Consider the following 16,115-nt stretch of genomic DNA (forward strand, 5'->3'; position numbering starts at 1 on the left):
TATTACCGGGCTACGTCCTAGAATCAGACATAGGTACATTTCAAACTAAAATTTTTTAAGGTGTGATCTAGCCATAGTTTCAAATGTGAAGTCTTTAATTATTATTTAGAAGTCCTGTCAGGCCCAAAATGTGTGTTGACTATCACTACCTCAAGCACAGAAATAAAATTATTTTCCTCAACTGTGTGTACCAGTTCCATAATGGTTTATACACAGAGGCATGCTTTGTCTTAGCAGAAGGTAAGTCAGTATTCATCATTCTACAGTAAAACCATTTCTACATTGTTTAAAATACATTAACATGATATAATTTGGGAGAATAGCAATTATAAAAGCGTACTTTTAACAACTTAAAATGACTCTCAGTCTGCTAATTGGCACGGGTTTCTTTTTGGGTTGATAAAAGCAGTCTGAAATCAGTGGTGATGGTTATACAACTTGGAATATACTAAAATTTTTACTTTATATACTTTTAAAGGTGGATTGTATGATATGTGAATTATATCAATAAAGCTGAAAAAAACAGATTTTACATAGGGTCATAAGATAAAAGATTTCCTAATCAGGGTACCTTATCTCTCTTTGACACATGCATTCTGAGTAAAATGAAAAGTTTCAATTCTGAATCTATTTCTATTTCATGAGGGTTTTTTGTTTGTTTTAATAGAACTGAGACTGTCTCTGGATCTGAGTTGTTTTCTAGCTCAGTGGGACTGGCAACTTCTGTAGTTAGTGGACAAGGGATGAGATGACAGCCTAGTATTACTGCTTTGTGTTCTATAGTTTTGTCCTTTCAAACAAGAAGGAGAATTGGACAAATGAAAGTGATTTTTGACTTATGTTTTTTCAGGTTGGTTTGAAGATCAAGTGTTTCATGTCAATGCCTTTGGATTTCCACCCACTGAGCCCTCTAGCACTACTAGGTATAAACATGTTTGACTTAAACACTTAGGAATTTTGTAATGCTGACAGTAATGAATGTTAGATAGTATATCATTTCTCGGTTATTACAAGGCCTCGGGCTTTGTGTCAGAACTCAAAGAGCAATGGAAAATTAGAGTTAGAAGACTGGGTAGTATATGTAACTGAAAACTAGTGGATTGACTCCAGATCAGTTGCAAAAGCATTTCCATACTTGTCTTTAACTGGAAAAGATTTCCAGTTGAACTGTCTTACCTGTCTGTAGGGTAGATGAGAATTTCAACTGAGATAAGAGATAGGAAAAACACTTAGGAGAATATAATTGCCATCCTATGTAATAAAATCCCAGCAACCATAACGGCAGAACGACTGCTCAATCAGTCACTATGAGGTGCACTGACCACCTCTTGGTTCCTTTCCCTGGCCGGTAGGCTCCGATTGCCAATGACAAATGGGGACCCAGAGTGGGTGGCGGGGGATGTGGGCAGTGCCAGGCCAAGACCCCCACCCTGCCTATCACGCCACACACAGAGGGCGACCGGGTGGCAGTGGGGGTGGGGCCGGTGCTCAGCTGACCTCTTGGTCCCTCCCCCAGGGCCTTCAGGCTCCCACCACTGGGTGTGAAATGGGTGGGTGGCTGCAGAGGGCAGGGCCAGCTGCCAGCAGCCTGAGAAGATGGCCCTGATCACAGGCTGGGCCTAGGGACCGTACCTACACATGATTTTGTGCGCCGGGCCTCTAGTGATAATATAAATTTCTTGTTTTTATATTCTACTGAGTGAAAGTTACAGGAGGCAGCTTCTGTAGCTCTTTAATATAAGTGAAAGCACCATAATATTAGAGTTATTCCAAAAGGGCTTTCTCTGAGAGGAGTGAGTTCCTATCATTTGAGCTATTTGAGCAGAAGCTGACTGATGGTATAAAAGTATAGCTGGTGGGCTGTGGGTTGAATGTTGTCTACAGACCTTTCTTTCCCCTTTGAGATGTTAAAACACATTTTGAGTTAGTTCCAGTGTTTAAAAATAGGATATTTCTCATAAAAGTCTAGATTTCTGAGTTCTCTTAAACCATCAGATCTGAGAACATGGTGCCTGAATTCTCACCTAGCTACAACCCTACTGCAGGTAATATGTGTGCACCCTAGCTCATTCCTAGTCAGCCTCAGCTGGCGGCTACTTCGATATCTGTGTTTCCTCCTTGAAGCCTTGCTAGCATTTGAGTTTGCTACCTCTGGGGGAATTAAAGTTGTATTCTAACTTTAGAATGTATTGTAATGGTAAAGATTTAAAGGAGTGTCAGGATTAAGATTTTAGTTCTACATGCCTGTGTCAGTCCAGGTGCAGAGGCCATGTCTCCTGGCTGGGAGTCCTGGCGGGCAGCCTTTGCAGTGCAGCCCCTCTTCCTTTGAAGTAATTTGGGGACAATGCTGGTCACACTAAGGAGAACACAAGCCCTCATCAAGCCAGCTCTCTTTTAAGTGAATGTTTTTAATGCTAGTTTGTGGCTTTTTACAACCTGGTAGGGTTTCCTTGAAATACATTTCAATCAGAATTGCTGTTTTAGTTTCATACAAGCTTCAAAATTACTACTTGAGAATGAGAAGTATAATTAAGGAAGCTGGCCATGTCTATTGCCATTTGTTTCAATTTAGCAAAGAGATTATCATTGTAATGTCTCAAATAATATTCCATTTAAATTATGCCATTTTTTTCTAAATTGAACTGTTCTCTGTGTTTAGTACACCAAAGACTAGTATGAGTTGTCATAAAGTACATTAAAATGAAATAATCATTTTATTCCTGTTAGGATTATAAATTACTTTTCTCTTTAAACACCTTCCAAATAAAACTCTGGTGGTAGTCAGTGGATTCAGCAACAGATATTTTATTAAATATTTTTTTATGTGCAAATAAGCACAAATAATGGTCCTGTCCCAAAAGGATTTATACTAACCTAATGCCTTCCCACCATTGCATAGTATATCATATAGGTTTGTTATCCTAGAATTTCTAGAATATTTCTTTCTTTTCAAATTTGACAAATTAGGATAATATGTATTGTCAGGCCTTCCTTTTGATCCTGTACTTGCACCTTATATTTCATGAACCATGGACAGATGATGTTAGTAAGTCTTGCCTGAGCTTTAATTTCTGAAGAATCAATTTAATAGGTATTTCTTTCTGTGATGCTCTGGCTTATGCTTGGGTATATATTAAATCGAAGTCAGCATACAATTGTATCAACTTATTGCATTCCTCTGATAAATGCTAGATTATAACTGTAAGGTCATACCTTTGAAAATGCCAAGTATAATTGGTGGCAACAGTAACAGCTACCATGTCTGAGTGCTCACAGTGTACTAAGGGCTAGTTCTAGTATACCTCCAAATTTTCACAATTCTGGAATGTAGGCTAGCCTTTGTAGATATTCTTACCCCTTAGGACAAATTAGAAGTAAAATTGTTTGGTCAAATAGTACTCTTTTTGAGCACTTTGATTAGATATTGTTCAAATTGAGTACCCATTTCTCTTTCAACTACATGGGAAATTATGATTTATTTTAGTATTTGCTTTAGTTTTAAAAGGCACAGATATAGCCTATTATGAATTTTATTTACTGCTTCGGTATTGCTTCTTTTCTCATTTTAGAACATTTAAGTAAACTTGTTTGCTACAAATAATACATTTTCATGGTACTATATACATTGATGGGAGGAAAAACCTCATTAGATAGAAAGAAGTTTAATTTGTAAAATTATAAAAATACCAGAGGCCTGGTGCACAAAATTTAGTGCACTGGGGGGAGTCCCTCAGCCCAGCCTGCGCCCTCTGCAAGAGGGACCCCTTACTCCTTACTGCCTGCCTGCAGCGGAGGCAGGAGAGGCTCCCACCACCGCCACGGCACTCACCAGCTGTGAGCCCAGCTTCTGGCTGAGCAGAGCTCCTCCTGTGGGAGCACAATGACCACCAGGGGCAGCTCCTGCATTGAGCTTCTGCCCCCTTGGTGGTCAGTGCACATCATAGCAGCCAGTCCTTTCACCATTCAGTCGATTTGCATATTAGCGTTTTATTATATAGGATCTCCCAGAGATTATTAAAGATAATAATTATGTTATAATTACCTAGGGCATACTATGGAAATATTAATTTTTTTGGAGGACCTTCTAATACATCTGTAAAGACTTCTGCAAAACTAAAACAACTAGAAGATGAGAATAAAGATGCCATGTTTGTGTTTATATCTGATGTTTGGTTAGACCAAGCAGAGGTGTTGGAAAAACTTCACACCATGTTTTCTGGTAGGTTTCATTTTTTTTATTATTATTATTCTTTTTTGAACTGTTATCAGGGGTCACGTTTTAAAACTAAATTCTTAAAAAATACATTTTTTAAGTAGTTTATTTTTTTTAAAAAACACGTTGAGTCAGCAGTGAGATATTTTAAGTGGGTTCATCTTAAAGGCTCACATTTTTACATTTGAAAAATAACTGTATGTGTGTGTGTATTCATGGTACATAAGAATTAGTCCTAAGTATAGTATAAGAGTGAACAAGAGCTTGGACTTGGGGTCTGATATAAATTGCAGCCTAATACCTTGGGCAGATTACTTAATTTCTGTTCAGCTTCTAGAGATGTCAGGAGGATTAATCAACCCATTGCAGGGCCTGGCATATAATAAGTGCTCAATGGACCTATTACTATTACTATTACTTTACTTTTAAATAATAAGTTATTAAAATATTGTTTTTATTATTAACAACCCATAGCTAAAGGCTTTTAAACCTGATTTCTAGATTAGAAAAATAATGATATTTATTCTCCTATTTTTAGGTTATTCACCCGCACCTCCAACCTGCTTTATTCTGTGTGGTAATTTTTCATCTGCACCATATGGAAAAAACCAAGTTCAAGCTTTGAAAGGTATTAAGGGTCTATTGAATAAATGTTTTTATATTTATATAAACTAACAAGAAATTATCTATATTTTAATTTTATTCAAAGGATACAGGGTTCTAACTAATGAAACAATTTGATTCTTATGTGCATTATGTATAAATTAAATTTAATATTCCTTTAAAATTTTAGATTCCCTAAAAACTTTGGCAGACATAATATGCGAATATCCCAATATTCACCAAAGGTAATGATTTCTACTGCTATATATATATATATATACACATATATATATTAAATATATTTTATTGATTTTAGACAGGAAGGGAGAGGAAGATAGAAACATCAATGATGAGAGAGAATCATTGATCGGCTGCCTCCTGCACACCCTCTACTGGGGATCGAGCCCGCAACCCAGGCATGTGCCCTTGGCCGAAATCAAACCTGGGACCCTTCAGTCCACATGCCGACGCTCTATCCATTGAGCCAAGCCAGCTAGGGCAACTATATTTTTTATTTAAACAATTTTTTTTAAATATATTTTATTGGTTTTTTACAGAGAGGAAGGGAGAGAGATAGAGAGTTAGAAACATCCATCAGCTGCCTCCTGCACATCGCCTACTGGGGATGTGTCCGCAACCAAGGTACATGCCCTTGACCGGAATCGAACCTGGGACCTTTCAGTCCGCAGGCCGATGCTCTATCCACTGAGCCAAACCGGTTTCAGCATATTTAAACAATTTTATTTTTTTAAAAATGAATCTTGTTTGATATCAGTGATTATTAAGAAGTGAATAGAAGAAAAAGTTGAGGAAATTAATACAGCTAAGAGATAAATTATCCTCACATCATGATAATGTGTGTTACACTATACTAGAGACTTATAGTTCAAAGTATTAAAAGTGTGAGTGACAATTTCAACCATATTTTGAATTACTTGGTGATATTACTCTAAGTCAGGGGTGAGGAACTTCTGTCCCAGAAGCCATATCATTTGGTCTGGCCCTGCCAAGGCAACCACAGGTGGGTCTTGAAATTCAATAAATCTAGGAGCTTTTTTCATAGCAACATAATTTTTAAGCTGATAATTTTGTATGGTTCTTGAATGATGTTATAAATATCCAAATGGCCCTTGGTAGAAAAAAGGTCCCCCACCCCTGCCCTAAGTATAGAGAGAGCTTCATTCTTCAATAGGATAGTCACTGGCCACATGTGTCTCTTTAAATTAAATTACTTAAAGTTAAGTAAAATCTAAAATTTAGTTGCACTAGCCACAGGTCACTTACTCAGTTATTGGACAGTGCAGCTATGTCATTGCAAAAGGTCTACTGGTAGTGTTGGTCTGGAGACTCAGTAGTTCATTTATTAAAATGCATGTAATTTAAACATCTCTTAAATTTATTACTTAATTAAAGGCAATAATTTGTTTTTAGAAAATTGGATTGGTTTGCAATTTTTTAAAATGAATTATGTTGAATCTTGCTACAGTAGTCGTTTTGTGTTTGTACCTGGTCCAGAGGATCCTGGATTTGGTTCCATCTTACCAAGGTAAGTTTTATTCAGATTTTGTGACAGTAAAGGAAATTTTATAAAGTTTAAAAATATACACTTTCACATAAATTGTTTTTATAGGCCACCACTTGCTGAAAGCATTACTAATGAATTCAGGCAAAGAGTGCCATTTTCGGTTTTTACTACTAATCCTTGCAGGTAAATATTAAAATTTTGTGGGTTTTTTTTTCCTTTCATATAAAAATTCTTATAATGTGTATCTGAAGTGTGACTATTATGAGATAAATATAAAGTTTCACTTTATGTTTCTCAAAACTTTGAAAATATTTTAACTATATTTAAATAATTCACTAATAATGAATTTAGAAGTTTGATTAATGGAGTTTTTAAAAAAATATTTTTTTATTGATTTCAGAGAGGAAGGGAAAGGGAAAGAGAGATGGAAACATCAATGATGAGAGAGAATCATTGATCAGCTGCCTCGAGCCTACATGTCCCTAACTGGGAGTCAAATTGGTTCATAGGTCGATACTCAACCACTGAGTCACCTCAGCCTGGCAACTAATAGAGATTTTAAAATAGATATTCTCATTACATACACATCCTTTTAAAAAAGTGACAATGGAAGAATGAAAAGATTACAAGTTTACTATTTGTGCCACTTATTGTGATCATGGGCTCTTCTGAGGGCATACCCTCAGTCCTTGGTTCTCCTCTTTTCCGCCCACATTCACTCCTGCTGTGACCTTATCCATCCCCATGGCTTTAAATACCTATGTTTTGACAACTCCCACATTTATATATCCAGCTCTAACCTCCCAAACTCCAGCCTCACATATGCGGTTGCCTACTCATCATTTTCCTTGGATGTCTAATAACTGCGGACTGAACCTCTGATCTTCTTCCTCCCTTATCAGGCCCCAGCCTGTTCTGTAGCCTTCCTCATCAGAGGTCATGGGACCTTTATCCTTTCAGTTTCTCAGGCCCAAAACTTTGGGTTTCTCTCACATGCAGTTTTACAGGTGGTCCTTCAACCTTTTAAAGGAAGGCTTCAAAATATACCCAGTATTGGCTGCCTCTCTACAGCTTCTTGCTTGTGACCCTCTGTCATCTGCTAGCCTGGGTTACTGTAATAGCCTTCTGGTTGGTCTCTAGCTTCTACCCCTACCCTTCTGTAGTCTATTCTTAACACTATGTCAGAGGATCCTTAAAAATGTAAGGCCCCTTACTGATCCTAAAAGATGGGACCCCTCATGTCATACAGTAACAGCCAATATCCTTGCAATATCCTGACTATAGGGTAGTCAGGCCCTGTATGATATGCCTCTGATTTCCTCTCCTACTTTTTTCATCTATTCTAGTCATTACAGCTTTTTTTTTTCTGTTCATCAGATGTGCCAAGCATGCTACATCTTAGAGCATCTGCTATTTTTATTTTATAATACCTGTTCCCTCTACCTGCAATGTTCTTCCTCTATCTGCCTCTCTCACTTCTTCAAGTCTGTGCTCAAATCAAACTGCAGTATGAGCCTACCTGTTCTGATCCTCCTCTTTCATACTCTAGTCTTCTAGACCTTTCTCCCCACAAATGTCCCACCTGACCTTTTTCTTTTTCCCATGCACGTAATCATCTTCCAACATACTGTATAATGATGTTTATTGTTTTTTTCTCTGATCACCCTCTTCTCATTAGAATGTAAACTCCATGAGGACTGGGATCCTTTTGTTTTGTTCACTCATTCCTAGAATAGTTCAGTACACATATTAAGAGCTCAATAAATTACTGTCTAGTGAATGGACGAATAAATTCTGATTGAATTTTTGCTGTGGTAAACAATGGAAAGTGGGAATGATTTTGTATTATAAAACCATTTGCCTTTTAAATTACCTCATATTTTTTTCTGATGAAGTCAAATTCAACTACTATTTTTATTTCAGAATTCAGTATTGTACACAAGAAATTATTGTCTTTCGTGAAGACTTAGTGAATAAAATGTGCAGAAACTGTGTCCGTTTTCCTAGTAGCAATTTGGATATTCCTAATCATGTAAGTTCACAGTCTTCTTTATAAAACTATTACATGTTGTGTCACATAAAATTTTGTTAAGCCACTTGATAATTTACCCTCTAATGTTTATATAAATTATGGTTATAATCTGAACATATTTTTGTAAGTTAATATTTGTTAGTAATCAGTGTTTCTCAACTTTCTCACTGAAATATCCCCTAATGGGTGGAGGAAAACCCAGAAGAAGCAGGAAATTTCATTGAAGCTTCCTTGTTTTGTCCTAAAACTCATAAATCTTACATTGTACTTCAAAATATATGTATATGTTTTAATAAAATGTTCATGTTTACTAAATATTTCCTGTGATATGACAGGATGTGTAGTGCTTATCTTGTAGCTTCAAGGTTCCATGATACATGTACCGAGCATTTTCTATATTTATTTTATAATAGCTAAAGCTTATGTAGGCTAAATATCTATTTTTGGCATTGCTCAAGCTATGAATTATTTTTAGTTGAACAGAATTACTAAATGAGTTTATTATACAGTATACTAGTAAGTATAGTTGCTCCAATTTGACTATTGGGGGATTGGATTTTACAGTGAATTATATTAAATGAAAACTCAAAATTTTTTCCTAAAGTACAGGATAGTCAATCTCATTTCATCTCTGTGTTTCCCTCAGCTCTGTAATTCAGAGTTCTAATTGTTTCTCAAATTTTCTAATTCTTTTGGGTAATTAATTTGAAATTGTTAGTTGTTTTAACTTTTACAAATGAACTAAAGTTTGTTTTGTATCATTCTTTTTAGTTTGTGAAGACTATCTTATCCCAAGGACACCTGACTCCTCTGCCCCTCTATGTCTGCCCAGTATACTGGGCATATGACTATGCTTTGCGAGTGTACCCTTTGCCTGATCTACTTGTCATCGCAGACAAATACGATCCTTTCACTTTGACCAATACTGAATGCCTCTGCATAAACCCAGTAAGAATGTAGTTAACATTATATAGTCATAGTTTGTCAAGATTAGAGTGTTATTTCTTTTTTCTTTTTTTTCTCAATCAGAGTGTTATTTCTTTAAATTTAAAATGTGTATTTAAAAATATTAATGTTAGAGTGAAAATATATTATTAATGAAACACTGAATTAGTTTGGTATATACTGAAAGTTCTTAAACCTTCAGTATGGCATGTGACTATAAAGTAATGTGATTTTTTCTAAAAAATATACATACACCCAAGCTTATAAATCCAAATGAATATTTTCCCTTCAAAGTAACTTACCTTGGGATTCCTTTCAGGGAATTGCTTTCAAAGCCTGTATCCATTCTCTTTAAACATATAAATGGTACTTATCCTTTGAGGAGGATTTTGATTTTTAGAAGTTGCCCAAGTCCCCAAAATCTAAACCTGATAAATGTGGAAATTCTTATTGAGACACATTTTATTACTTCGTTTTTTATGCAGAACCTTGAAGTTGCTTCAGAATTTTGAAGTTGCTTCAGAATTTCTGCAGAAGTATGATTGACTTTAAATTTAGGGAATACAGACTGCATAACATTGTGGTTGATGTCAAAATGTCTCCACTAGAGGCTTTATGCTCTGTATGCTTTCTTAATTCTGGTGAATTTTATATCTTAATACAGTGGTTCTCAACCTTCCTAATGCCGCGACCCTTTAATACAGTTCCTCATATTGTGGTGACCCCCAATTTCATTGTTACAAATTGAACATAATTAAAGCATAGTGATTAATCACAAAAACAATATGTGATTATATATGTGTTTTCCGATGGTCTTAGGCGACCCTGTGAAAGGGTCGTTCGACCCCCCGCCCCAAAGGGGTCGCGACCCACAGGTTGAGAACCACTGCCTAAATACTTTGTTTCATTTAGGTCATTACTAGAAACATCGCGCCTTCCTATTGGTTACTGCTTCCTCAAACACACACTTACTGTGCCCGCCTCCCAGGGCATCTCATCACAGAACTGTTGGCATTTTTTTTTTTAAATATATTTTATTGATTTTTTACAGAGAGGAAGGGAGAGAGATAGAGAGTTAGAAACATCGATGAGAGAGAAACATCGATCAGCTGCCTCCTGCACATCTCCCACTGGGGATGTGCCCGCAACCCAGTTACATGCCCTTGACCGGAATCGAACCCGGGACCTCTCAGTCCGCAGGCCGACGCTCTATCCACTGAGCCAAACCGGTTTTGGCAACTGTTGACATTTTGAACCCAGTCTTTGTTGTGGAGCTCTGTCCTGTGCACTGTAGGGTGTTTAGCAGGATCCCTGGATTCAATCCACTGGATGCTAGCAGCCCCTAATTTATAACAATCAAAAATGTCTGAGGATATTTGACAAATGTGCCCTGCGGGGCAAAATTGTCCTTGGTTGAGAACTACTCTAAGGATGAGCATAGTCAACTGATTTTATTTTATTGTTTGAAATTTGTGGCCTGATTTTTGTAGACTATTCACAATTTAATATTCTTTAACAGAGGCTATATCTTTATTTAAATCGAATAGTTTGGATATTCTCATAATTAATGCTTTATTTGAAAATGCCTTATTTCTGAAATTTTCCACCTTTTCATCCTGTAGGTGAATAAACCACTTTCTACCATAGTTACATCTTTTTTTACCTTATTTATACCTTTTGGGTCCAAAACTTGCCTTTGACATTGCTTCATCCCTTCTCAATACTTATGTACATTAACGAATGCCTGCAGTGGGCATGGCAATGGGCCAGGGACACAAAGACTGAAAGGACAGAGCCGCTACCCTCGTTAGCAGTGGACAGACATCTGTATGTGTGTTCAGTTGCTTTGAGGGCATGTCGAAGGGCCATGGAACCCAGATTTTCACTGGGGAGAGGGATAGGAAAAATTTCTTAAAGATTCTGGGTGTCTTATATGCATCTTTAACATCACACATAGTCCTTATACTAAGTAGAGCCACTCCTACTTATATTTCCAGTCACACCTGTTAGCAGAAGATAGTCTAGCCAACTTGAAAGATGTTTGTTTTAAGTAGATATTTTATAGTAGTATTTTCTCTCTGTAAAGATCAAGCAAAAATCTGTCACATCACTTTATAGTCACATCTTATAACTTTTAAAGTCATGATGACCAAGGAATTTGATTTTAAAAACAGGAATTTTTCTATAAAAGTTGAGTATTCATTTACAGACATTTTTCCCCCCAAAGGGCTCTTTTCCAAGAAGTGGATTTTCATTCAAAGTTTTTTATCCTTCCAACAAGACAGTAGAAGATAGGTAAGTATGCCCACAGAAACTGGCAGAAAAAGCTGTTTCTTAGTGCTATATTGCTAATCATCAAACGTTCTGTAGGTGTGTTGAGGTTTTTAAAAATGTCTGTAGTGACCCATTGGAAATATTCTAGGCTGAAGTTATTGTGGTCAGGCTGTGTGACATAGAATATTATGTATTTGATTGCATGTTTGTGATGAAATAGATCAAGCATTGTTTTCTCAGGGAAATCTTGGACCAGCTATGGAGGTGGGCTAGTTTTCTCACAGTCTGACTTCTAATCATGTTCACATGTTCACAGCCCTGCCCTCCACATGGTTGAGTCTCAAAACCTAGGTAATCTGTCTTAAATTGGCAGCAAAGAATTTGGAAGGAGCTGGGTGCAAGTGTAGTGATGGGCAGGGGTTGGAGTTGGGGGAAGGTCTTTTTTTAAAATATATTTTTATTGCCGAAACCGGTTTGGCTCAGTGGATAGAGCGTCGGCCTGCGGACTGAAGGGTCCCAGGTTCGATTCCGGTCAAGGGCATGTACCTGGGTTGCGGGCACATCCCCAGTGGGAGATGTGCAGGAGGCAGCTGATCGATGTTTCTCTCTCATCGATGTTTCTAACTCTCTATCTCTCTCCCTTCTTCTCTGTAAAAAATCAATAAAATATATTAAAAAAAATAAAAAATAAATAAAATAAAATATATTTTTATTGATTTCAGAGAGAGATGGAGAGAGATTGAAACACCAATGATGAGAGAGAATCATTGATTGGCCGCCTTTTGCATGCCCCCCACTGGGGATCGAACCCGCAACCCAGGCATATGCCCTTGACCAGAATCGAACTCAGGACCCCCCCATTCCGCAGGCTGATGCTCTATCCACTGAGCCAAACCGGCTAGGGCTGGGGGAAGGTCTTGAGGTAAAAAAGAGAATAATCACCTGGTGGGTAGTGGTTTTCCAAGGGCGATCTATAGATCACCTACATCAGAGTCCTTGAGGATCCTTGTTAAAAATATGTTGCCCTAGCTGGTTTGGGTTAGTGGATAGAGCATCGGCCTGTGGACTGAAGAGTCTTGGGTTCGATTCTGGTCAAGGGAACATGCCTGGGTTGCAGGCTCAGTCCCCAGTAGGAGGCATGCAGGAGGCAGTCAATCAATGATTCTCTCTCATTGATGTTTTCATCTTTTTCTCCTTTTCCCTTCCTCTCTGAAATCAATAAAAACATATTTAAAAGAAAAAAAAAAGTTAAGTTCTGGGATCCCATCCCACATTTAGCAAATGGCTTGCTCTATAGTTATAGGACCCATAAATATGCATTTTGATGCTGTGTCCCTTGTCAGGCATCCTAACATGTAATGTCAGTTAATCAAACATATTTTGAAAAAAATCCACTTCCTGTTAAGAGCAAATAACCAGCCCTGGCTGGAGGTTTGACTGCTGATCAGGGCACATACCTAGGTTGCAGGTTTGATCACCCACTGGTTGGGGTGTGTATAGGGAGGCAGCCAATAGATGATTTTCTCTCTCTCTCTCCTTTCTTTCTTCTTCCTTTCATTCTAAGATCAATGAGAAACATATTCTCAGGTGAGGACTAAAAAATATAAAGGAACAAATAACTGTCCTCTAGTTTCTTGTTAGAGAATATAATTTTGAACACACAGCTCAATTGTAATTTTTGCAATTAATATATTCAAATTAAAATCAATACAATCTCATAAAAATTTAAACAATGCTTAAAAGTATAAAACTGCAAAGAAAAATATCTCTGTAATACTGCTGCTTTCTAACCCTGAATCCATGATTAACAGTCCTTGTATATGTTTCTTAAAAAAAAATTTGTGCATTATTCTTTCTGCCCAATACTTATGGATGATTGAAGTCCATTCAGTTTGTGAGATATTATAAGTTTTATTCTTGGATTCATTCGACATATATATGACTAGAGGCCCAGTACATGAAATTCATGCACTGGTAGGGTCCCTAGCGGCTGCTGGCCGGGGCCTCCCTCCCTTCCCCCGGCTGCCTGCCAGCGCCAGGACCTCCCTGGCCAGCCCGCCCCCTGGTCCAACTCCCAGAAGAACTCCGGTTGAGGGGACAATTTGCATACCACGCTTTTATTATATAGGATTCTTAATATATTCCAAGCATTGCTTAGTTTTTGGAATATAACCAGATACTTGAATAAAGGTTTTTAATCCATAAGCCTAATATGTGTTAGACTTTACGTAGCCTACATTGAATCCTAGCTGGTTTGGTTCAGTGGATAGAGTGTTGCCTGTGGTCCAAAGGGTTCTGGGTTCGATTCTGGTCAAGGGCACATACCTCAGTTGCAGGCTTCTCCCTGGCCTGAGCCCTGGTTGGAGCATGTGCAGGAGGCAACTAATTGATATGTTTCTCTTACATCAATATTTCTGTCTTTCCTCTCCTCTCTCTTCCACTCTCTGAAAGCCAATAGAAAAATACTGAGTGAGGATTTAAAAAAACATTGTTTTTAAAAGAATTGATAAGGTTGCTTTTAGGTAAGGGAACCAATCTTCTGAAGTCTTACCATTCTCTGTTGTCAACACCTGGATGCCCCCGAGGGCATCTGATTTTGTGACCTCAGGATTAAGTCACCTCAGAGTTGTCTCCCTGGTGCGTATTTTGTCCACCTTCCTATTGACTTTTACTGAATTGAGATTTGGTATAAAACTTATCCTCCTATGAGAACTAGTCCTGAGAACTTTACACAGGTCTCAGAACAAGAGAATCTGTCTGTCCCAAGCAAAAGTTGGGTGTAGCCCTGGCTTCATCTTTTCTGACCTGTATTTTCGCCTTACCTGAGTTTCCTCATTTTCTTTTATCTTTTTACTAGAGGCCCGATGCACAAAATTTTGCAAGGGCTTGGCTCTTGCATTTAAGGCTTCGTCCGGAAGGTTATCCAGTCAAATTAGCATATTACACTTTTATTATTATAGATTACATCTATCTACAAACCATTTACTGTGTTTTAATGAGTTGGGATATAAGCAAATAACCCACAATGGGAGATTAACTGATTTATTATGATAGCACAAGAAACTTCAGTTGTTTCTTGTAATGTTCCGATTGCCATGTAGAATTGTTTTGTGTTCTAAGCTCTTCGTACAAATTTCTGTGGTAGTTCTTAACAGTGTAGTATAAGTCACTTATGTGCCTATCCCTCTTTAAAATTTCTAGCATAGTAGTACTTGACTTGCATTTTGTTGAGATAAAATAGTTGGTTCCTTTATCTTCTGTGGACTCAGATGCTGAAAACCTTGGCATAATATCTAAACTGTAATTAGTATAAATAATTTGAGGAATCTTTTAGTGCTGGATCAAACAAATAGACGCATGTTTACTTTTGAGAGAATGAAAAAATTTTCAAGATATAGTGGAATAATTTGGTCTTCCTGCTATTTAGCTTCTCCTCAGAATAAATCTTTTGTTAGAATATTTGTGAAATCATATTGTAGAGTTAGCATCAAAATGTAGTGAAAGTAGATAAGCTTAACTGTTTCAATGAGTACTATCAAATATAGTTGTTTTACTTTAAAACACAGTATTGGTGATGTGAATACTCTCACACTTGATCAGAATAAAAAATGGTAAAAACTTTTATGGAGGGCAATCTGACAAGATTTCTTAAGACCTAACCTGCATATACCAGCAATTCCATTTCTAGGAATTTGTCCTACAGATTATACTTGGGCATATGCATAAAAAAAGGTACAACTGTATCTTATGTAGTTTTTAGACTAGCAAAACAAACATTTAAATACATATCCATTTAAATGTATATGCTTATTTAGAAGTTTCCTAACTTAGATTTTAAAGCATTAAAGGGATTAGTTTCAAAAATTATATATGTATTACTAATCGAAAAAAGTACAGTGTTCATAGTATTCTACCACTTATATGTGTTTTTATAGCACATACCCCCCCATGCATATATATGATTAGATGATATTTATAAGGATATATTGTATAAGGCTATATAATTGCTTCTGGGAGAAGAAATAGTGTGAGAGACTGACATATTTTTCCAGCACCTTTTCAATTTGGAACAATATGAATGTTTTTTAATTTAATTAACAAAACCTAAATATTAAGACATGTACAATAACTAGATTTCTAAAATGTTTCATTTTATGAATATTTTCTACTTTCAGCAAACTTCAAGGTTTTTGAGATTCTTGAATACCATCGAAGAAACAAAACTCAATTTTCTGCTTAATTTTATATTTCATGTAACTTTGATATTAGGTTACAATAAAATTATAGTAAACTTTAGAGAATGTTGTTTAAATTTATATTTTATGAGATTTTGATATTGTTATAATAAACATGATGGTATACTTTACAGGTTTTATAGGAAAAATATTTTCTAATCTTTTAAGAAAAATATGAAAATATGTATAAAGATGTAATCTAGTTATACATTTGCACCTAAAAACTGACCTTTTATTATTTCTATACTGGTTATATGCTAATGTTCATTTTAAGAAAAACAGATATTT

General features: G+C 36.6%; 1 protein-coding gene across 1 annotated transcript in view; it reads left to right on the top strand.

Annotated features, from left to right (window-relative positions):
* Positions 1–16,115, top strand: part of POLE2 (DNA polymerase epsilon 2, accessory subunit) — a 35,575-nt gene extending 19,460 nt beyond the window's left edge. The window contains exons 9-19 of the mRNA XM_081095880.1: positions 195–240; positions 851–923; positions 4,047–4,219; positions 4,752–4,841; positions 5,007–5,061; positions 6,303–6,362; positions 6,447–6,524; positions 8,265–8,373; positions 9,145–9,321; positions 11,546–11,613; positions 15,768–16,115. Coding sequence (XP_080952006.1) covers positions 195–240; positions 851–923; positions 4,047–4,219; positions 4,752–4,841; positions 5,007–5,061; positions 6,303–6,362; positions 6,447–6,524; positions 8,265–8,373; positions 9,145–9,321; positions 11,546–11,613; positions 15,768–15,786 — 948 coding nt within the window. The 3' untranslated portion in view covers positions 15,787–16,115. The remainder of the gene's footprint in view (positions 1–194; positions 241–850; positions 924–4,046; positions 4,220–4,751; positions 4,842–5,006; positions 5,062–6,302; positions 6,363–6,446; positions 6,525–8,264; positions 8,374–9,144; positions 9,322–11,545; positions 11,614–15,767) is intronic.

Source organism: Myotis nattereri, assembly GCF_964212035.1.
Source record: "Myotis nattereri genome assembly, chromosome: 1".
NCBI lineage: Eukaryota > Metazoa > Chordata > Mammalia > Chiroptera > Vespertilionidae > Myotis > Myotis nattereri.